Source organism: Gobius niger, assembly GCF_951799975.1.
Source record: "Gobius niger genome assembly, chromosome: 16".
In the NCBI taxonomy this organism is placed as follows: Eukaryota; Metazoa; Chordata; class Actinopteri; order Gobiiformes; family Gobiidae; genus Gobius; species Gobius niger.
The window spans coordinates 12,899,846-12,924,396 of record NC_136867.1 but is presented as its reverse complement, the minus strand read 5'-3'; the positions used below and the strand labels follow the sequence as shown (position 1 = coordinate 12,924,396).

General features: G+C 42.9%; 1 protein-coding gene across 1 annotated transcript in view; it reads left to right on the top strand.

Moving 5' to 3' along the window:
* The window catches only part of runx3 (RUNX family transcription factor 3), a 40,393-nt gene extending 19,813 nt beyond the window's left edge, over window positions 1–20,580 (top strand). Inside the window, exons 6-8 of the mRNA XM_079572983.1 lie at window positions 10,630–10,770; window positions 14,851–14,925; window positions 18,103–20,580. Coding sequence (XP_079429109.1) covers window positions 10,630–10,770; window positions 14,851–14,925; window positions 18,103–18,584 — 698 coding nt within the window. The 3' untranslated portion in view covers window positions 18,585–20,580. The remainder of the gene's footprint in view (window positions 1–10,629; window positions 10,771–14,850; window positions 14,926–18,102) is intronic.
* The last annotated feature ends 3,971 nt before the right edge of the window (window positions 20,581–24,551 follow it).

Here is a 24,551-nt window from a genome sequence, read left to right as displayed (position 1 = left end):
CATGCATGGGTGCACACATTCACACTTGAACATGTTTAAGTGAATGTAAACAGAAACCGTAATATCTTCCTCTTTAGTCTAAATAAATGCTGAGCAGCATTTTTGCCATTTCTCTACCAATTTCCTGATCACAGACGCTGTCCAATCATTTCTCCGCCTCTACGTCCTAGTGGCTTTCTTCTTACAAAAAAACATTTAACTATTCATTAACTTGTAATTGTAAATATTTTTGAAATAATGTATTAAATTACAAATAACTATTATTAATTAATTAAAATCATTACATCAATAAAATAGTTAATCATGTGTAGTATTAGCTATAGGACCATGTCTCAAATTCTGCGTTGATGCTATTTATTTGGCTGGGTGTGTTCACTGGGCTCACAGAATGACACGAGGGAGATGGCGGGTTGACTCTATTTGCATTTGACACACAGACTGTACAAAGTATGCAAATAGACAAACAATGACATTTGCTGTTTTATTTTCCTTGTGATATTGCCGTCTCTCTAAACAAAAAGAGCATGATGTTGCTGCATACAGATTTGCGTGTGCAAGTGCCCAGCTCATGCACCTGCCAGGTGTATCCATCTTTTTAAGTTGACTCCATGAGCCACGCCCATGATCCACAAATCACATGAAAGGCTTACCCTCAGTGTGAATTGCTCTCTCAAAGGTAACTTTGATGTAGGAAAAAGGAGCTGGAGTCTTTGAAAGAAAGTCCTACAGGTGTAGAAGTGCCAGGGGTGGGGAAAACCAGTGGCATGTCTGATGCTGGGTGCTTTCCTGTCTGCCTGTCTCGCTGTAAACAAGATACACAGTATTCCAGACAAACGCAAGACTAATGGCTAGGCTCAACAATCAAACTCATGATCATTTTATTTACAATTTGGTTAAGGAGATAGTTTGCCTCAAAACCACCCTCAGACAGATTATGCTCGATAAAGGGTGACTTTTATGGTTTATAAGTGAAATAACTGTAACTTTTGCAGACTGTGGCGCTCCCTCTGCCTGGGGTCACCTCAGATGTGTCATACTTGGCCCCAGTGATTAGATTTAAAGCAAATATTGACCAACTGATAAATACAGAGGAATGCACCAGTAAATGTGGAGTAGGTTTGGATTAATTTCAGAAAATTCTTTGCCATAACAAAAGCTTCACTGAAGCTGCGCTGACTAACTACACAAGTTAGAAAAGTCACATAAAAAACAATATGTTGTCAGAATCAAGTAGATTCTTTGAAGATCGTCTGAATAGCTATCTTTCAACTGCAAATAGACACTAATCTAGAGATGTTTGAGAAAGAATAACTAATTAAAGCCGCAAGCGGCATCGAACGGCCCTCGCGGGCCGTGCCTCCTTTAGCGCCTCTATCTATCCACGCCATAGCCCTACCGAGAAAGCCAGCGTGGCCACACTGCTTTTTATTGCCCTCATATGCCATTAATCGTTGTGAGTAAACATCTAAGCTACATTTTTAGCCCCTCCATGTAAGCAATGGCTCCAGCCTGCAGAGGGCGCAACCCCCCCCGTAATCTTTTTAATTTCACAATTAGCATCAGACGGCCCTAATGGGCCGTACTTCCATGACCACTGTCCACAAGCTCCTGACAGAGGGCGCTAACGCGCTGTGATGTTGTAGAATGTGAGATTTATGTGTCAGCCCCATTAGATTAACATAGGAGGCCTTGGGCGTCACCATGGCAACACCGTACAAAATAGGATATGGGTCTCATTGGCTTTTTGGATCGGGACGCCATCAACTATTTATGTGCCGAATTTCATCCATTTCCGACAAACTAATTTTTTTCCCATAATGCATTTTTTCTTCTGCACCTAGAGGGGGCGCTATTGCGCCCAATGTCACTTTTTCACATTTGTTGTGTCCAGGGGTTAAAGGTCAACAAAATGTATATTTCCGATTTTTAATCGGAGTTTGTTTGTGCGAATGGGAGCGATTTTTTGTTTCCGATGAATCGCAAAATTCTTCTCAAAGATTGCGGCGTTGCCGCAAACAAACCGTAAAACTTAGCCAAAAAATTTGGATAACTTTTGATGCCCCACATCTCGAGATGAGCTGGAGCGATTTTGAGCTCATTCGGTGAAACGCCCTAGGAGGAGTTCGTTAAAATGTGATGTCAGAGAAAACGCTGACTCAGCATTTTCCAGACTTCCTGTCAAAATGGCGGACTTCCGGTTTGTCAAGGGGCGTGGCCACAATAATATTTTTTGTTTGTCGTCACATGACGAATATCTGTACCGAATCTCGTCGCTCTCCGACAAAGTTGACGTTGGTCCCGCCTCCATGGACGCAATGTATTTTGATTCACCATGGCAACACCGTACAAAATAGGATATGGGTATCATTGGCTTTTTGGATCGGGACGCCATCAACTATTTTTGTACCGAATTTCATCCATTTCCGACAAACTAATTTTTTTCCCATAATGCAATTTTTCTTCTGCACCTGGAGGGGGCGCTATCGCGCCCAATGTCACTTTTTCACAGTTGCTGCGTCCAGTGTTGAAAGGTCAATAAAATGTATATTTCATATTTTTAATCGGAGTTTGTTTGTGCGAATGGGAGCAATTTTTAGTTTTTGATGAATCGCAAAATACTTCGGAAAGATTGCGGCTTCGCCGCAAACAAACCGTAAAACATAGGCAAAAACTTTGGATAACTTTTGATGCCCCACATCTCGAGATGAGCTGGAGCGATTTTGAGCTCATTTGGTGAAACGCCCGAGGAGGAGTTTGTTAAAATGCGACGTCAGCGAAAACGCTGACTCAGCAATCTCCGGGCTTCCTGTCAATATGGCGGACTTCCGGTTTGTCAGGGGGCGTGGCCACAATAATATTTTTTTTTTTTCGTCACATGACGAATATCTGTACCGAATCTCGTCGCTCTACGACAAAGTTTACTTCGGCCCCTCCCCCATTGGCGCAATGTATTTTGATTTTTGTAGGTGGCGCTGTCGCGCCATTTTTTTTCCCCCCAATATGAAACACACATTTTAATTAATTTTTCGCCGGACCTGAATTTTGGGCAAAGTTTGGTGAGTTTTCGACTATGTTCAGGGGGTCAAATTCCTGCTCAAAGAGCAGAAGAAGAAGAAAGAAGAAAGAATTAAAGCCGCAAGCGGCATCGAACGGCCCTCGCGGGCCGTGCCTCCTTTAGCACCTCTATATAACCGTACCTAAGGCGCCAGCGTGAACGAATTGCATTTTATTGTCCTGATGAGCCATTAATCTTTGTGCGCAAACATCTCAGCTACATTTTTAGCCTCTCCATGTGAACAATGGCTCCAGCCTGCAGAGGGCGCTAGCGCGCCCGTAATCTTTTTAATTTCATAATTAGCATCAGACGCCCCTGACGGGCCGTACTTCCATGTCCACTGTCCACAAGCTCCTGACAGGGGGCGCTAACGCGCTGTAATGTTGCATAAGGTGACATTTATGTGTCAGCCCCATTACAATAACATGGGGGGCCCCGGACGTCACCATGGCAACACCGTACAAAGTACGATAGGCGTCTCATTGGCTTTTTGGATCGGGATGCCGTCAACTTTTTTTGTACCGAATTTCATCCATTTCCGACAAACTAATTTTTTTCCCATAATGCAATTTTTCTTCTGCACCTGGAGGGGGCGCTATCGCGCCCAGTGTCACTTTTTCACATTGGTTGTGTCCAGGGGTGAAAGGTCAAAAAAATGTATATTTCCGATTTTTAATCGGAGTTTGTTTGCGCAAATGGGAGCAATTTTTAGTTTCTGATGAATCGCAAAATACTTCGTAAAGATTGCGGCTTCGCCGCAAACAAACCGTAAAAGTTAGCCAAAAACTTTGGATAACTTTTGATGCCCCACATCTCGAGATGAGCTGGAGCGATTTAGAGCTTATTTGGTCAAACGCCCTAGGAGGAGTTCGTTAAAATGCAACGTCAGCGAAAAATCTGACTCAGCATTCTCCAGACTTCCTGTCAAAATGGCGGACTTCCGGTTTGTCAGGGGGCGTGGCCACAATAATATGTTTTGTTTGTCGTCACATGACGAATGTCTGTACCGAATTTCGTTGCTCTACGACAAAGTTGGCGTTGGCCACGCCTCCATCGACGCAATGTATTTTGATTCACCATGGCAACACCGTACAAAATACGATATGGGTCTCATTGGCTTTTTGGATCGGGATGCCGTCAACTATTTTTGTACCGAATTTCATCCATTTCCGACAAACTAATTTTTTTCCCATAATGCATTTTTTCTTCTGCACCTGGAGGGGGCGCTATCGCACCCAATGTTACTAATTCGCATTTGCTGCGTCCAGGGGTGAAAGGTCAATAAAATGTATATTTCCGATTTTTAATCGGAGTTTGTTTGTGCGAATGGGAGCGATTTTTAGTTTTTGATGAATCGCAAAATACTTCGGAAAGATTGCGGCTTCGCCGCAAACAAACCGTAAAACTTAGCCAAAAAATTTGGATAACTTTTGATGCCCCACATCTCGAGATGAGCTGGAGCGATTTTGAGCTTATTTGGTGAAACGCCCTAGGAGGAGTTCGTTAAAATGCGACGTCAGCGAAAACGCTGACTCAGCATTCTCCGGGCTTCCTGTCAAAATGGCGGACTTCCGGTTTGTGAGGGGGCGTGGCCACAATAATCTTTTTTTTTGGTCGTCACATGACGAATATCTGTACCGAATCTCGTCGCTCTACGACAAAGTTTACCTCGGCCCCTCCCCCATTGGCGTAATGTATTTTCACTTTTGTAGGTGGCGCTGTCGCGCCATTTTTTTTTTCCCCAATATGAAACACACATTTTAATTAATTTTTCACCGAACCTGAATTTTGGGCAAAGTTTGGTGAGTTTTTGACTATGTTCAGGGGGTCAAATTCCTGCTCAAAGAGCAGAAGAAGAAGAAGAAAGAAAGAAAGAATAATAATATTTTTTACAAAAACAATATCGTCGCTTTCGCGACGATGTCATATTATACATTTTTGAAAAGCTTTCAACGATCCGCACGCATCCGTGGGGCTCCTGGGGCTCCTGGGTGGATGACGAGCGCTTTGCGCTCGTCATCCACTATATACCCCCATTCACACTATATACCCCCGTTCATTTTAATGCAATAATAAGTATAAAGGCCCCACACCTTCGGTGTGGGCTTCACTGTTTTACATGGTGAGTTTACGGTTGATATGGGGACAGCGCTTCGCGCTGTTTTTGTGCGCTCCGCGCACTTAGGTTCAGTGCGCTGCGCGCACTGCGCTGTGATTACGATTACAATAGGCCCTTGCGACGGCAGGCCGCTCGGGCCTAATAATAATAATATTTTTTACAAAAACAATATCGTCGCTTTCGCGACGATATCATATTATACATTTTTGGAAAGCTTTCAACGATCCGCACGCATCCGTGGGGGTCCTGGGTGGATGACGAGCGCTTCGCGCTCGTCATCCACTATATACCCCCATTCACACTGTATACCCCAATTCATTTTAATGCAATAATAAGTATAAAGGCCCCACACCTCTGGTGTGGGCTGTCACTGTTTTGCACGGTGAGTTTACGGTTGACATGGGGACAGCGCTTCGCGCTGTTTTTGTGCGCTCCGCGCACTTAGGTTCAGTGCGCTGCGCGCACTGCGCTGTGATTGCGATTACAATAGGCCCTTGCGACGGCAGGCCGCTCGGGCCTAATTATCACAATACTAGTTCAGGTAAAATGTTACCCACTTGCTTATTTTCGTGTGAAGACATGCCTCAGGCCAATGTTGTAAATTATTTCTGGGCTACAATCTGGTATTTATGAACATGATGCTGTTGAGGTTTCAACACCATCTGTTTTGAACCCTGTTCAATTCTGTGTAACTACTAGAAGTATGCAGGTTTATGTGATTTGTGACAGTGAAAGACACACACAGAACTGTGTTGGCAGTGCTTTGGTTTCCTATGTTTCTGTCCACTTTTTTACTGGACACAACCCTCCAAACTAACAGGCCAAATGTGGTTCCTGTTTACCTGCCTAAGAGGGGGAGAAAAATGCCCACTCTGTATGTGTTCACTCATATTTACACTAACCCACGTAGGATTCAACCATTGCAGCCTTTCAGCAGTAATTCAATAAAAGTTTCGAAATCTATTTAAAAAAATAAATGCCCAGTGAGTGGAGGAATATTTTCTTTAGGACAATAAACACATTTCTATGTTGAGGTACAGGCTCTGAGGATGGTGTGGGAGGCTGTTAGAAGGAAGAAGGCACTTGCAAAGTTAATGGAAATGATGAACGGTACTACCTTGTGATTTTGGACATTTATTTCCTCAGCCGTTAATTGTCAGAAACAGCAAGAAAAATACTGCCACTTTGCATCCCGCACTGATGTCCAATTACCATGCAGTGCTATACAATTAACCCTGATGGTGCTCAGGCCTAATGATAGAAAGTTATAATCCTTATTGTAAATGTAAATTAAAGTTTACGTTTATAATAAAGAGAGGTCAGCTGCATGGACAGCATGTCACACTCAACAACAACAAGCTTTCTCAGTAGAACATTGCCACATCTCACACCTTTTATAAAAAGCACCTGAGATCTCGATTGTCATGCTGAGGGTGTGTTATGGAACAGATACTTGTGGCACTTTATTGTGTACAAGTACACACTTAGGTGTGAAGGCAACATTGTTTGACAGATTGTCTCTATGTGACAGCAGCTGTGTTTCCTTTCCCACAAACCTATGCAGTCACAAGCAGATGCGGCTGCCCTAGTATACATGAGTACAAAGTATGCCAATTACTGCAGGTTACTACTTTATTATGACTCAAGCCCAAAATATGCTCAGTGCTACACAAAACCAAAGCAAGCAGAACTGAGAAATCTACTAAGCTGTCAGGCAAGCAGCCAAGAGGGTCTAAAATAGAGCACCCACAACACACCTTAAGTTTCAAAGAGAAGACAGTTACCCACACATAAAAGCCATTGAAGAAAAGGACAAAAGACAGGTGATTGCGATCAATCTGCTACGGGTTTTCTGTTGTTAAAGAATCATGGTGTTTGGGCTTTATATGGCACCCCTTTTCAAAACAACATGTCTGAACCCGTCTCTCATAGTAGTGCCCTTGTGTGACTGCAATGTCAAATACAGACACTCCTGCTCCTCTTTATGTCTTATCAGAAAAGGAAGGCTGCTCAAACAGCCACATGTAGCAATTTCCGCTGTGTCGGGCTTGTGTTTTAGGCCTAGTAGGGGACTTTCACACTTTCGCACTTAATATTCCCAGAGGGACTGATGCATCGGAGTGTGGTGCTCCAGGCATTGACAGCCCTTCAACTGTGCCTTCAAAGGGTGGGCTACAGACAAGAGATAAATGAAGGCAAAATATTTGTAGATACCACCCAGAAAAACGCGTAAGTAAGTAGAAATGTAATTCAATGTTAGGATGCGGTAGCGTGAAGTAATGAAACTGCGCCAGAAATGGTAGCCACAATCTTCAGCCGAGGGTAAAGCCACATCCTCGTGGGTCAGCCTCAAAAGAGTGACTCCTGTTTTATATACTGCCAGGCTGTGATTACTGCTGCATTTCTTATCACAAAATGGTATAAAATTGTTATTAAGCCTTACACAGGGAAGAGTCATCAAGATGCAGAAGTAAAAATGTGGAAGAAAGTGCGTTTGTCAGACACAGGGTCAAAACACCGAGTCTGCTGAAGAGTAGGAAGTGGAAGACAGGTGTAGCTTTAGCTCAACAGATGTTGAAACCTCTGCCGCGTCTGTTGAGAGCAAAGGAAGTTTGCTTGCTGCAAGATAGTTTTGCTCTAGAATGTGTTCAACTGTCACCTGCATCGTAGGCTGTTAAAAAAAAGAAATAATAATTACATGTTGCAAAGTATCTTCAAAACCAAACCATGTTTTTTTTAGGGGTCAGGCATTTTTCTATGTAATTCTAAACCACACAAGACTACAGGCCAGACATAGTTTTAAATGCAATACATGCACTTGAAGCCAATTCAAGTCTGTTATCAGGGTCCTATCAAGTCCATTTATACATTGAATACAAATATTTACACTTCAAATATATTCTGTGCAGACTTGGGTTTGAGCCAAAGCACGTATTGCCCTTTGCCGTCCAGATAGAGTTTCACTTTGCTCCTGAAAAAGCGCTCAGCCCTTTACTAAAAAGAGCTTGTGTTTAATGTGTCTCCCTTCGGACGTGAACATATGTTTCTTTCTTTCATAGACATTGAGGCAGGCAGACTGAGAGAAACCAAGAGAATCTGGCCGTCAGTGTTTAAGGCCTGGCTGTCACCTTACTGCACAAACAGAGACTCTGGCTTGAGCTGATATGAACATTGTTGAGGGAAGGCTCTCCGGGCTACGGCAGCGTTTTCAATTGTGCTCTTTCACAATCACTCACAATTATACCAGTCGCTTTAAAGCTAACAGGAGAAAAGCATTAATGTAAATGTAAATTTTCTTCCAAAACTAGAGTCTCAGAGTGCATTGTTAATACAAGATATTTTAAGCATTTTATGTATTTTTCATAGAGTACCCTAATGCTTTCAAATGATGCGACCACTGCTCTAGGAGGGGGCTAGTAAATCAACAACCGTTAGCATCCATTTTGGCTCCGCTTATTGAGCGCAAGTGTTTAGGACTCATGTGCACACAGGCCCCATCTCCCAACTCTATCTTGTGGTTATGATATCATAGAGAGAAAAACAGGGCATTCTCTCCTAAGTGCACCCTGACCCATTAAAAATTCATCTGACCACAGAAACCCCTCTGAAATGAGGGCTAGTGTTGAGTGCCAGCACCCTTCTGGCCCCCCAGCTATACAGTACGAGTCAAATGTTGGTGGTCAAACCTGGAAAACTGTGGCTGATGTGGGGTCAAACGGCCAAAAACAATATTAACACATGGTTTAACAGCACAAGAACAGCCAAATAGAGTCAAACCATTCTGTTGGTAGCTGTTTATGTTGCAACACGCACAGAGCAACAGTTCCACTCCAAAAGTAGATAAGTGTGAGACAGCATAAGTAAGTCTATTTAGATTTGCAGTATTAAAATCGGGATTCAGTTCATAGTGCAGATTTCACCAGGAGTGTGTTAACACAAGAACACAAGCTAAACAGGTTTAGACTACAGGGTTTGTATATAATTCATTGCCATCGTGTATTTTAATTTGAGCGCGATAAATCGAATAAAGGTGAAGATCAACTCCTCCGAACAGAAAACCAGACCTTTGCTCGAGCTGGGTCCTGGGATCTAGACTCAAGTGTGCATTTGTGGCCAGCTGAATGATCACTTTCATCCTCAAGAGCAGCCAGACTTGCCGTAGACCACCAATGGCCAGAGGAAAACGGTCCAATTATCATTTTTTTGCTCTCTGTAGGGGGATGTATCATTTCCTTGACCTCAGATGTTTGAGGTGGTGTAAATCTCTTAATAACTACACACGGATACATAGAGAGACTATATTTGGAGGGTTGCTCCCCTGCTTCGGACTGGAGCACACAGTAGACACACTGTGGGCAATGGAGCCTGCTCTAGAGGCGCACAGAGTCCATTTGAGGAACAACTCTGGCCTTCATTACAGTGTTTAAAAGGAAAAGCCTATAAACAAACAACAACAAAAAAGTCTTAATTATTTGATCTACAGTATATTGCACTACAAACTATAACAGCAAATCTCTCTGTTGGCATGTCGTCACTCCTTTGGAAATCAGAATTTTGAGAGCACTCAGTTTCTTCAGTATTGGACTGTTAAAGTGAACGCCAGCATGCTCTTTTTTTTGAGACTCGCCTCAAGTCAGTGGGGGTTAGAAGCTGGATCTTTCTATACAGTCGAGGTAGAGAGGATGTAAGGGAGGTGGCGGGCACAAACAAATGGACAGAGCGGTAAACGAGAGGAAACTTTACCCATGGGTCAGCCTCGGAGGGAAGATATATTGCCCATGGGTCAGTGAGGAGAAAGGACGGGCAAAATCCATATTGGTCCGTCTGGCTTGCCCCCTTTATATAGTGATAAAATATTCAAATACAGCCATTACTTCACATTAGGCTACTCTACAGAGATGCCAGCGAGAAAACCACAGAATGTATACATGCTAGATTGCACACAGTTTTGGTGCATTGATAGTTACATTAAAATCTCGGCTTCCCATTAGAGGCAGAGCCCTCATCCGGACTCATGTCTGACGTTTAAGGTGTGTTCAAGTGGATGTATGTGTATGTGTACATATGAGTTCTTTCTTCATGGACGGGACAAAGCGCTAGGGCTGTTCCATTGTTTCACTGGGACTGGACCACAATCCTTAACACGGCAGTTTACTAGATTAGAACTATTACTATAGACTATTTCCATTTTCAAATGATGTTGTCAGAGTGACACTACGACAGGTGCAGCGCGAATAACAGTGTCTAGCAAATGTATTCCAAGGTCTCAAAACATTCTAATAATATTTGGTGTTTGGAGGCTGGGAATGAAAGCGAGGCACCTATACTTACATCATTGTGTGTGTGGGTGGGTGGGTGTAGTGAGCAAATAATGAAAGCTCAAAGAGTAATGAGTTTTAGTTTAAGGTATAATGTGTTGCCGATGTAACGTGTTGTGTGTTTTATGTAATTTCAGGACACCGGGTCAAAATGGAAGACCCTCAGAAGATGCAGTTTTCTGACAGGCTGTCTGAGATTGAGCGTTACCGGACAATGAGGATAGGCTCAGTCAATAATAATCGCTCCATTCATCAAAGCCACCTCAGCACTCCACAAGGTGAGAATCATCTCCATGACAGAAAAAGAGTTTTTTTTAGGGGGGGCTATTATCTCTGTCCCTAGATGCCCCACTTTGTTTGTCCTTAAGTGTGCAGTTTCACTGCATGACCAGGTGGTAGCAAGGCAGTGCCAAACCAAGTTGGTCTATGTTCCAGAGCTGTCCTCCACAGGGCACTACTACAGTAGCAGGAATGTAGCAGCCGCCTGTTACCTTGGCAGTCACGTCACCGTCAGAGCGATGGGGCTGAGGCTCGGGCTGTGTGTATGGGAGCAGTGGACAGCTGTGTGGGTGATGTTCTCTCTGTCATATGTCAGAGCCTCTTTAACAGGATGCCATGTCTGGAAGCATGCAGACAAAACACACAGTGCCCTGCTTCCCCGCCCACTCTCTGGTTCTCATGCGAGCTAATGAATCTCATCACCTTTGTATCAGCATGTTGCTGTGTACAGAAGGGCTTGTTTGGGACTCTTGGCAGCATGTGGGAGGGACTCTATAGCTGCAATATACCAATGTTTGGCCTTGTGCTGGAGCTGAGTCACCATTATGGACATATCTATCAGCTGACTGCACAGAACATGCTCGCCGATGTTCCCACTGAGTGTTGGTATCGTGTTCCTTTGGACGGTCACTGTGAGATCTCAAATGAATTTAGGAAAACCACTGACCAATGCCAAGTTAAAACAATCCGGATTCACAAATTGTTGTCTGTCAATATAACACAAAAAAGGGCAGGAGCAGTACCCAGATTTGGTCGAGACTCCAGACACAAGATGAAGCGCAGCACTTTTGCTCCACTCACGTCTGCACACAGAGGATTAGGACAGGAATTACACTGTCATACACTTGACAGGCTTCAAAGCCTGCAATGGGGCAATACGCGTACACACTGATAGTATGCACTCAAAAAACATTAAGATCACAGGGTACTTTTGGAGACAAAAAGGCCTTGAGCTTCATCTTACAACACTAACTGGAGGCTGTCTGAAAGACGTAGGCAGTATATGAGTGTGAATGGGAAAGGTTGAGAAAACCACACGCCTTAAAGAGTGTTATTATTGTTATGACGGTGTACCGCAGGGCAAGAGTTGTAAAACAATTAAAGAACAAGCCGAGTGCATCTTTTATAAGTGTATGAGCCCAGACTGAAGGACGGGTAGGATATGCCCAACATTACAGCATTAGAGAGGAAGCCCAAGCAAAAATAGACTTGTTGTAATAAATCCTGTGCAGAGACACAGAAGGTGTTTACATATCAACAGCACACACAAGTCTGCTTTTGGCAGCTCTTCCAGACACGGTTGTATTTTGAAGATACTCTTAATCTTGGTCTTTGTTTGTTTGAGGATTGCCCAGCAATGGTTGATCCATTAGCACATCATAACTAAATTGATTCCAGTTTTGCTATTTCAAAATATGTTTTACATAATCTGGGATTTGAAGATTGTATTTTCAGTTGATGACAACAAAATAGGAAAATACTGGCACATCTCCCTAAGGCCACCTTGTTTTATTTTACTGCATGAAATACCGTCCGTTTTGTTGTCAACAGAGCGCAGCTCCAGACAGCCGTACAACACAGACCTGGTTATGAATGCGCACACACACACGCAAATGATTGCAGCAGACTGTTTTGTGCTTGTGTTGCAAGGTTTCTGCCTGTGCCCCAGACAGACAGGGTAATTAAGAGCTCATTACAGTGCATGCAGTGACAGGATCGCGCACCCTGGCAGACGCTGTTTTTTCAGTCTTTGTTATTGTTCTTCTGTGGCCACAGGTAAGCCTGCTAGACATGTGAAATGATTCTGCGAGAGGGAGGAGGGAGAGTGTACACAGCTCAGAATCTGGGATTTTAGTGCAACCAAGCGCATCTGACACTCAGACAATCAAGACCTAAACTGTTTGCCTTCTATCTCGTGTGTGATTTTAGCGTTAGCACATTAGTTTATACATCACCATTTTCAACCAAATATTATTGTCTTGGCACATTTATTTATTTCTCTGTAAATTGTTTTTAATATTATATTTAAGAGTGCTTCTTTAAATGCTTGCATCCTGCTCGAGGTTTGTTTGCGTGAAAGACATGATTCAGTATGTTTAGATTATGGCCTTTGAACTGTGCATAGGCTGAAAAAGGGTGTTTGATGGAGGAGCAGCCGTGAGTAGTTGAATGCTCTCGCCTCATCCACAGTGACCACACTGTTTACTCCACATAAACAAGCTGACCGCCCCCCCAGGTTTGAGGTGGCACGCTGCTACTGCTGCAGCTGAGAGGTTCACACAAATTCACACATCCAGAATGACATGATCAGCCAATTAGGAGCATAAGCAGCTCAGGAAATTTACGCTGTCAGGTAGTTTTGCTGTGGGCTTTGGGTGTTGGGGGTTATGCAAGTTGGCTTCCATGCCAGCGTCGGCTACAAAACAAGCAGGAGACAGACACTCAGAGGCCAATACAAGCTGGTACAAATCTACTCCACTCACACACTTGTGTTCTTGCACACACTTCAATGTCATTCACTACTTTGAAGGCTATTTGTTATAGTGACTGAAAGCATCACTTCCAAGTGTGTGATGGATAATTCAAACTGATTTTTTTTTCTTTTTTTTTGGATAAAAAAAAATATCTTTTGAAGTCTGCTCCAGAAAAAACACCAGTTCTGTTCTTGTTAACCTGACTTTACTGTTTGTATAAGTTATAATTTCACATCAGACTCGGGCTAGTTTTACATTTCAGCAATTACAGAAACTACATGTGCGCCATGAACAGTCTCTATTGAGTCTGGGGAGAGGGCGGGAGGACAAGTTCTTCAAGAGAACATAAGATTTTTCAGCCCATGTGTTTGTTTTTGCTCCCGTTAAAAGTGAGGGCTCAAAAGACATATCAAATGTCCCACATAGCGGAGCCAAGGCCATGCAGCTCCTTCTCTAACACGCTCTCTTTCTCCTCTTTTCCTTGCTGCAGTCTTTCTGTCGCTCTGCCTCACTCTCTCTCTCTCTCTCTCTCTCTCTCGCACATTCTCTCCTCATTGCGACGCCTCGGGCCTAAGAGAAACAGGAAGCCAGCACAAGGGCCAGCATTCACTGTGTCTCAATGATACGCTTCATTACAGCAGGCGCATTACATGTCTCAGAGGCGCTGCCGGATCCAGTCATGAGGACAGACGCCATTTTGGCTCAAAAATCTTTCGTCTATAGACACTTCAAAGCAGAGCAATTGTTTTATTGTGTCACGAAAGCTTGGCTGGCATTACAAACATCTGCTTAGTAGTGACACATTGTATCTCTCCCACTTGTTTGTCACTGGGCCACTTTTCTTACTTCCGCCCAGGGGTTAACTCAAGTAATCTATTCCTGGTATTGATGTTGTCTGCTTTCCAATCAAAATATTTGAACTAAATGTTTATTTTCTTGAGCAAATCGTACCATCAGCTTGCAAGGTTCTCTGAATGAGGTCATTTATGTAAGCATTAACCATTGTGTGAACCTTACTATTGGACCTCTGTAGAGTAAAGGGGCCTTTCCCTTTCTTAAATAACTTTAGAAGTAAAATAGTTGTCACTTAACATCTGCAAGTCTCAGACTGAGAGCAAACAGTTTATGTTGGTGGCAGACATGCTGTGGTGTGGCCTTTCAGTGTGAAGAGCGTCCCACGCGTTGGGCCAGTAGTGTCTTTGACCCTGCTTGGCTTCATGACACATTGGTCGGACGGCCAAGCTTCACAGGTGCTTGCTTTGCCCATAAGTCTCATACCGAAGATCCAAAATATCTTCCATGCAGCCATCAAGCATGTTTTTCCAAGGCTGGTCTCATGCAAGTGTGAAAAACCCTCCTCATCTCTCTCTTCAGTGCTTAGTCAGCAAAGGTCAGTCAATAACAGAAAGAAATCTCTCAGTCCACCAGATGTCCCTGCCATTTTGACAAGTCTGTCGTGAGGGAGTTTTTGGATCACAGTTTTAACTTTCTATGATACTAGTAGAAAACCACAAACATGAATGTGCTGAACTGAAGAAATGTGACTCATTGATGAAACATTCAATCACTTTGCTGAATGTATTTTGTTAAATTTCTGTTTCACAGCAGCTCTTTGGCAAGAGCAAATGGACACTCCAGCTCTGAAGACATGCAAAGTAGAAGAGGACCTTAGATGGCCGGGTGAGACATTTTCCTCAAACACGGTTACATGAAAGTGTGTTTCTACAGCAAATCACAACATTGGACTTTCCCCAATAAACATATAACTAGTTCAATTAAAAAACAGAGTAATCCAATCTTTTAAACAAAGCAGAGAAGCTGGAAAGGCCAATTTGGAGTCTGTTCCCATTCAGCTCATAGCACTTCACTACATCCAGGACATTCCAGGCAGGCCACCACCCTTCTTCTTCTTCCTTCTTTTAAACTTCACAATCATTACTGCATTCTTTCAATTCTTCTCCATAGAATTCAAAAGGCAACTCTAACTTTATGCAGAACAAAATGAATCTCTTTTCAGAGTTCATCATTTTCCTCAGTTGAGTCGAAGTAAAACATTAACAGAAGAAATGAGGGTTTTGGCAGTATAACATCAATGTTGATTTACTGTATCAGAAGCCCCTGTCCTATCCAAAATGTAAGGTAGCTCGGGAAGTGCATAAACTCCAATATATTAATCTGGTCATGTCAAAGCTTATAGGCTATACACTTTCAAAATGTGAGTAAATCAAAATTACAATTGTTATACAGCCCATAAAGCATGTCAGAGTGGGGGCATGCAAAACTGTTGAGCAGCCTCATGATAATACTCGCCACATGGATGAGGCTCCTAAGCGGTTGGCCACAGTGCCACAGGAGAGGTGATTATCATTTGCATGTGACATGATGCTCAGGCCCAAAGCCCTGGCTCCTAAATAAACACTTGCAGATCATTTGTGTTCATTTGCTCTCCTACTCTGTGCTACATGCACTGCCTTTTCAAAATCATTACTACCCCTCTCTGACATCTGACTGCTTATTGGCAACCATGTTTATATTTGGACGTTTCTGCTATGATTGGACTTCACACAGCAGCATATGTAGGTAGCTGCTTGCGCTTAGGGCTTCTCTCTCTTTCCATCCCTTCTCCTTATTTGCCTGAGACACCATTCCCTGGGCGCAGTCCGTCACAGTTTGCATCAACCCTGAGTAAACATTTCACAGGTGAGAGCATGGATTTGCATTTTGCCATTGCCCGTCACCACAAGCCAACAAACACAACACACACACACACACACACACACACACACACACACACACGACCTGCACTCGATCACACACGGACGCGACCGCCTCCAACTCGGCTGTATGTTAACAACCAAAATCAGTTTCTCCCATAAACAAATCAGGCAAACCTCCAGTCATACATGGGTTACACGCTTGACTGTGGAGTAGTGGACTTGTTGACTCCACCCTTTGTCATAGAATAAATGAGGAGCACACACAAGTACACTGTGTTCTGAGTAGAAGTTGATTTTCCACCCTAAATAATGATAATTATTTAGCTACACCCTAAATGGTAAGTAGAGCCAACTATCAGCAATCTTGGTTCTTCTGTTTTAGCAAATTATTCAGCACATGATAAGGCTGAAACAGATCATGTGTGTGGTTTTAGGTGAGTTTCAGAGACAAGCTCTCTCTGCTAGAAGCTACCGTAGCCTCAATGGTGATGCTGTGATTAGAAAGGAGGGTGGAATGTGTTGATTAAGAGAAGGAAAATGCTTTGTGCGTAAAGTTGCTATTGAATTCTCCCGGGTTGTTTAGTCCTGTCCTCCAGAGGGAGCTACTGCACTGTACGTGGCTGTGGGCTCCCAGCCAATGCTTTGATATAGCACAAGCCCATTAAAGTGTTGTGATAAGTGTCCAGTCCAGTTTCCTCTGACAGAATGCAGAAGTCAACCCACAGCCCAGTTTAGCCAACACTTAGTTCCAACAACTCCAACTGGATTAAAATCATGAGGCGGGCTGTGGCAGCTAGAGCCATTTAGTTCACTAGTCCTGCCCCATTTTAACCCTTAAGCCTGTATTTGGCACAGGCAAATGAAGGACAGTCAGAGAAAACACAAGACTTTTGGGTACTTGGGGACTTTTGGTTGGAAATAAAGGTCCAACTCCACTACTCTTGAATCAACAGGGGCTGAAGGTTTGGATTTTCTTTACGTGAAATCAGATATGAAGCTCTGTGCCTCGTAGACTCTGGAAAAAGAAACAGCCCCCCCACTACCACATAACGCCCACATCTCAGAGGAAGAGGGAATTCTGCTGTAGCAGTGTGTTCTCGGGTAGAAAAAGCAGCAGGGTCATGGAAATTGCAAAAAGAACAGACTTTGGTAGCTGAAAATGGACCCAGTCCTCCAGACATAGGGAAAAGACATTTCAACAAGACTGTGGCACGCAAGTTTGGCATGCTCCCCCCCTCAGGCTTATGGCGTGCAAGTGCTTGCTATTTCACAAATACAAGCTCCCTTTCTCTGGCATTCAAATCCACATTTTACACTAAACATCATGTGAGCATATTGGACTCGACAAAGATACATGCAGACAAACAAAAACTGGCAACCGCGCTGGCGCAGAGCTAACAGGTGTGTACCCAGCGGGATGAGGTATGAGGAGCATTTCTTTTGTGTCGTGCACAGTGCGTACAGGTAGAAGTATTTATTGCTGACAAGTAATGCTTTGTTTACACTCTCTGCATTGATGTGGATGACAATAACCGGACAATCAAGGTTCTTCACACCTTGATGATTAGAACGATAAGGTTAGCATTGCAAATCCGCCATGACTATATTATACTGTTGTCCCAAATAGTCACCTGAATACACAAAAGAATGTGCAGGTTACGAAGACGAGCAGCGCTGCCTTGTCTGTCCGGTTTTATCCGCTTGGAATTGGTTCACACACACCACGTTTTATTTCGCTTTGACTTCATTGAACTTTTTGCTCTGTCATGTTGCGGTTGTCATTGTCTGGTATTGTTGTCAATGTATGATTTATGGTGAGCAAGAAGATGTTGGTGTTTACACAAAGGGCCCTCAGAGACAACAATGCTTCTTTTCAAGGCCTTACAAAGACTGTCCTCCGCTTTTGAACATATGGAAGGATGGAAAATTTTAATTACTGCAAAGGCATGAGTATGGCGAAAAGGGGTTTCTTCATGATCAGTTCCTATTGTCAAATAAAATCCTTATCATTCAGAAAGTTACAATACCCAGGAGTTTGAAATTATGCAAATGTACATGTTATATCTAACTTTTCTAACTTTTTACACACTGTGTAGAATAGCTTGAATTAATCATCTACCGTATGTTTTTTTGCTTCCAGGCACTACGGACATCTTTCAACAGAGGACAACCTTCCCTTCATTGTCTCCACTGACTGACCCGCGCTTCTCAGATCCACGCATGCACTACCCAGGAGCCTTTCCTTACTCCACTAACACATCCAGCACGGGCATCAGCGGCCTCAGCATGCCAGCCTCTTCACGATACCACACCTACCTGCCGCCGCCATATTCAAACAATCAGGGCCAAAACTTCCAGTCCAACTCCTACCTGTATTACGGCACAGGATCCGGCTCCTATCAGTTCTCCATGGTGGCCCCAGGAAACACTGGAGGCGAGCGCTCCCCCACTCGTCTGCTGTCCTGCTCGGGGGCGGCGGGCGCCGGAGGGGCCAACAGCCTGATGAACCCGGGTCTGAGCAGCCAGAGCGAAGGTGTGGAGGCGGACGGCAGCCACAGCAACTCCCCCACAGCCATGAGCGCCCCGGGACGCCTGGACGAGTCCGTGTGGAGGCCTTACTGACTCAAGCCAGAGAGAGAAATGTTCATGAGGGTGCTGGACAAAACTGAACACTGAAAGACTCACGTAATGGTGCATGGTTCCTTTTTAATACCTGCGCTTACTATGATCTGCAATGTACTTTTTAAACACGTTCAACGCAACTCTTGGTACTATGCTGAAATGATTGACAACTATAACAGCCATACAGTTTAAATGAAGTAAGAGACAGTCAGCCAGGCAACGCCACATAAAGAGATGAACTACTACATCCAGAAGGTTGCAGTAAAGATGATGAACTGAACCGTCTAAAGACTTACCTCCCGAGCTGGAGAAAAGACTCATGTTTGCTCTTCGCGCAGACTTCAACAGCGCTCACCGGCTGTACTGCTGTAGCAAAAAGGTCCTTTAAGCTTGGACTTCTGTTAGAAACAAAGTACAACTTACGTCAGGATTTTGTTGCTGGTCGTCATTTGTGACAATTAATTTATTTTTCAGTAAATAAAATCTCTGTGTTACAATACAGGGGGAAAAAACTGCTGCATCACAGACATCTTCAAAACCATTTAGACCATTTATTTTTCTGGTAAAATATTGTTTCTAGTCTGTTCAATTTATTTCAATCTTTGGCAGATTTTTAAAGAATGTACAAAACCAATGTGTGCTTTCAGCTTAAGTTTACCTATATTACCTTTAATTCACATTTTGAAGATGCCTTTACCTTTGTTTCCCCAATATTTATTTGAGCCAGACCTTAAGAAAATGCTTGCTTATATTCAGAACATTGAGGCATTTAAGTCATTGTTTTTATCTATAAAATTTCTACCACACTTTCTTAGTGCAACTTTGGAATTGTGTAATATATTTCAACTAAATTATGAAAATCACGTTCAATGTTTGTCTTTCATTGCAGCTTTGATGCACTATTAACTACTCCTTTAATGGGCTGTCAAACATTGTGTTGTTTCTTCTTACCAAAGATTTCATAGCTGTGCTATTTAAGCCAAATGCTCATTGTTTGCACTAATTTATTTGAATGCTTTCTCATGTGTTTGAGTACGACTACAGTATCTTTATAAAGCCAAATATAAGCATTCCTGCCCTAAGTCAAATAAAATGGGTTACGTGCACTTAGTTTATGAGGACATTTCCCTCATCCTGATGTCCTACGCCTTTAGTTAGAAGACAGCTTTCCCTCCAGGAGGACATGAGATGAAGGGATGGAAAGAGAAGGTGGGATTACAGTGGTGTCTTCTTACAAACACCAAGGGCAGTTATGCTGAAGAAAAACCTTCCCAAGTCCCTTTGTTCTACATAATCATCCGCGAGTGCTTTGAAGCTTTTATGGTCCTAATTCTGCAGTCTTCTCCAGTCTAATTTACTAGCCTCCAGTGCCAAGGGCTCATTGCTCTGCCAGTAGTTCAATCACCTACACATACACGTTAGCCTGTGTTGTTGGCAAGTATTTTGCTGGTATCAGGACTCAAAAATGTTTTAGTTTTGTTTTTTCTACATGAATTGGATAATTAGCATTCATCACTCCATGCAAGGGCCAGATTCACCGAATGCTTTTCTGATGAGATTTGAAGGAGACTCTGCTTTATTCTTGTGCCTACTGTAAAGGTTTCATTCCTGTTGCTTTTTTTTTTCTCCCCTGAAAGGTTTATTTATTATGGGCAAAAATCATGCAGCTAGTGAAACCATACAAAACTGTATGGTGATTCCAAAGAAACCAAAGAGCTTTACAACTGCCTGTATTACTGTTTAGATGAGTATGAAAATGTGTGATGAGCAACTTAATTTTCAATCACAGAAGCCAAAAAGTACAAAATGTTGTATGGTGTATATTAAGTTCAAAAGAAAAAGGAAAAAAAGGACATTTCTTACAAAACAATGTTTCATCTCATTCTGTCTTCATACTCAAAGCATGTACATCAGAGGTTAATTTATCAATTTTACGTATGTATGTCTTGCCATTAATGCCTCCTAAGTGCTTAAGTAATGTTTGCGGACTATGTAATTTTCAATCATTTTAATAAAGAAAAATAATGCCAATGTCTTGACTGTTCTACAAAGAAAATATTGATTCGCTTAACAAGATCTGCATGAACTGACCCTTCGATACACAGACTCTACACAGACACCAAAGCAGTTTACAGTGTACAAGAAATGTATTTAACTTTTTCAATACTTAAAGGGCCAATACCTCTACCATTACAAACAATGAAAGAGGAAGCCACTAAATTAAAAATGCTGGTTGTAGTTTAAACTCATTCCTAACTTTCCTAACATGTCTGTAGCAATCCTTCACAGGGTTGAGTTCATCGGCTTCAACTTTCTTTTTTGTCTTAATCGCCTTGGAATTTGACTGGTTGAGTCATTGAAACAAATATGTAATACTACTAATACATGAATCACTAGGTGCAGCTTATCACAACCTACATTTATGACTAAAACTAATAAGCTAAACTGGAGAATGTTATTAAATGAAAGGTTATTAAATCCTTCTATTGTCACATCTACAGATCCCCTTCAATCACTGGAAAGTGTAGCTACGAGTCGACTGTGGTTCCCGACTGTGGATGGAAACAGCTCAGTCGGAGCGGCAGCACCCGACGTGAAACCACCACAGCCCTGGCAGCTCCCACATTCAAGCGAGTTGTCACTTGTTGCAAATAATCCACAAGAAGATGGAATGTCGCTGACATTTTTACCAGCTCGGTGGTTGATAATTTATGTAGCTCGGCTGGCATCTGTTTGGCTCATTTGATGTCCAGCCACAAGATGAAACACTTCTGATGCAACTGGGGTGGTCTGATATCTGTTCAAATGATGTACATAAACACGTTCTGACCTTTATTATTTCATGTATTAAAATGACCTGGACGAGTCTTTGTTCTTTCTTTTGCTCGGAGCAGAACTGCCTGTAGTGTGCTTCCTTTGCGCATGTCCGTGTCAGGCCTTCTATGGGGGCAGCGCTGGCAGGACAACAAAGACTTAGGACACACTAGCGGCTTTGATACACATTGTATTCAATTAACTCGCCACTCAAAGCATTTTCACGACTGCCAAAGGAGAATCTTCTCTCACGCACACGCACCCACGGCCTCCTGTTGTTAAACCTTATCCTAGACTCACCGCAGTAAACGCTAAACTCCTCAACCAAAGCGTCTAAGCTGCTCTGCTTTGTATTGTGCCTTGTTGCTCACACACTGCCCAGGAAGCACAAAGAGAAAGATGATAAGCTTTCAATTAGACTGGGCTCAGGGGAATGTTCCAGCTGTCTTCACACACTCTGTGAGGTTCAACGCTCTCATCCACATGTGCAGAGCAGAGGCTCCCATCTGGCTCTGTCTTTGTCGTGGCTTCATCTTGCCTTTGTTCTCACTCCACCGCAATCGAGAATCTAAATATGTGAGAAGAAGAAATCCAACAGTTTTAAAAAGTGTGTATTACAAAAGAAATATGTGAAGTGAATGCTTTGTCATTTCTCATGACCATCGGATCCTGATTCTTTCACACCTGCATCCATGACCGCTACGGCCTCTGCAGCCGCTGACCCCGCTCGCCTGAACCCATGAGAAGGAACCGCCTGCGACCAGTTTGGCTTGGGTGCATGGTACATGACCAGAAGTCTATTTTCTAACCAGAGCAGTGGTGGGAACAGAGGCTGTGGTCCAACATCAGGGTTCCCACAAATTGACAGAGAAACACAGGGGCCAGGGGCTAAGAAACCACCAGAGCTGTGATGCAACTGTTCTCACACGAGTGACGGAGCCCAACTTCCTCACTGGCACGGAACTGAAAAAGGAAATGGAGTGTCCCAGTTCAGAGGGGTCCCAATGAAGGTGCTTTCTCATCTTTGTTAGGTCATCAGAGACCACTCCTTACAGCACATCAACCACAGCCTAGTTCCCACAGTGAACATCTCTCCGAGAGACTGAAACAAGGTCCTGGCAGGTCACTAACAACACTTAGGTCAATGGCTTGGTTTTGAGCATCATATGTTGACAGACAGTACCTGATTCTGCCGAATGGTGTTTTCTGAGATTTGGACAGTTCCTCAGAAACTGTCCAGCGGTAGTGCAGAGCGGGTCCCTCATAAACACCACATTTGAACCAACAAGACACAACACACCACTGCGCTGTGCCAGTTAAGGAAGGCCCTTCTCCAGTGTTCTCTGTGTGGGGCGGGCTGGGGGTGGTGGTCCCTCTAGACCAGGTTTACATTCACATCCTGCTTGAGCCAGGGAACTGGCCAAATAATTTGTTCACATGCCTTAATGTTTTCACCTACGACATACAGCAAGTACAATAAAGAGAGTTCCAGTGTGTTTTGTATCAGATGGGAGCAGTGACAGAAATCTTTCCAGAGCCCTTTTCAATCAAATGCAATAACATTCTATAGAGGCTCTGCAGATTCTTTCTATTCATATAGAAATAGAAATGGAACATCAAATGAATGGACAAATCAAAGAAAAACACAAGAATAACATTGCAGACAAAGCCGCTCAATTTTCTTTTGCTATGTTATGACATCACAAGCACAAGCTCTATTGTTGTAGCTCAGTTTAGAAGTAGATTTTTTTGGTTGATTAAACAAGGTCCAAATATTCGAATAATATTGCATACTCTTGCAGACAACGAAAAACGTTTTGCATTTCCTCAATGTGTAAAGTGTAAAAAAAAAAAAAAAATCCAATCAGTTTTGTATCATTAAAGTCAGCCAAAACAAGGTACAGTATTCACCAAAAGTCAATCCATTATTCTATAGTTTCTATTTTGGCACTTTAATGGCCAGACTGTGTCATCACAAGAATCAAAGCAGGGCCAGATAAATGCGTCTGGCAGACACTAATAAAGCATGAGGCATTGTTGTGCTGGACAGGTGAGATGACTAAATGCTCTTTGTGTCTGCAGTGTGCAGTGTATGTGCCAGGCTTACACACCCCCTGTCTGCCCCGCAGGCCTCTATAACCAGTTCCCATGGTTCCACTGTAGCAGCTATGGAGCTCCTCAGGGGACACCTCCCACTCACTCATTTGTTTTCGTCCTTAATGGCAGATCATCTTGCTCTCCCGATGTTGTGCGCATGTGAAGTAAACATTTATGTTTCTCAAATTTGAGTCTAGCAGTCAGAATAAAGAAAATGTGTACATAGGAAAAAATCCTCTTTTAACTTCAAATGAATTGGTAATTTGGTGAAAGTTATTTTGCTATTCAGGACAATTATAATGTAAGCCAATAAATTACATCATTCAAATGGTCGCACACCATTTTTATCTTACATTTGTACTTTAAACAGTTGAAGGACTAAAATGAAATGGAAATGAAGCTGTCTTCTTGAGTTATAGATTAAAGGTTGAGTTTAGCTCTGACAAAAGTTGTCACAGAGTTCCCTGGGGTTGATTGATGACAGAAGAAGAGGCTACAGAGCTACACAAAATCTGACAATTCAGTCCAAAAGCAAAAAAAGATTCAGGTTATGTGATTGACCTGAGCTTTAAACTGTACTTTACCCACTGGCCCTGCTAGTTTCTTTGGTGTTTTTTTTTATAAATACCTCCCTTTTTCCGGGCCTGCTCCAATTTTCTTTAAATACAACCGTAATTGGTTTGATTTCCTACCTCCGGCCTCTGGTGAGGGGGTGGAGGAGACGTGGAGGAGACATGGAGGCAGAGGGACACAGCAGACGCTCTGCTTTAGCACCAACACAGGCTGTACTGCTGCATGACAAGGTCACAGAATCCTGTCAACAGAAATACAACTTATCCCACACACATTCGCTCAGGCAGCATTATTATATGATCTATGCATACTGAGTTTGTGGAAATTCTGTGAAAAATACAGTGACCACAAAGAAACTTTGACAAGCAAAAGGTTTGTCTTTGGACAAACACAGACATAATTATACATAAAGAGGAACAGAGGGAACTGCACAAGATGTGAAAAAAAACTACAAGATTCAACTTCAATATTGCAAAATTAATA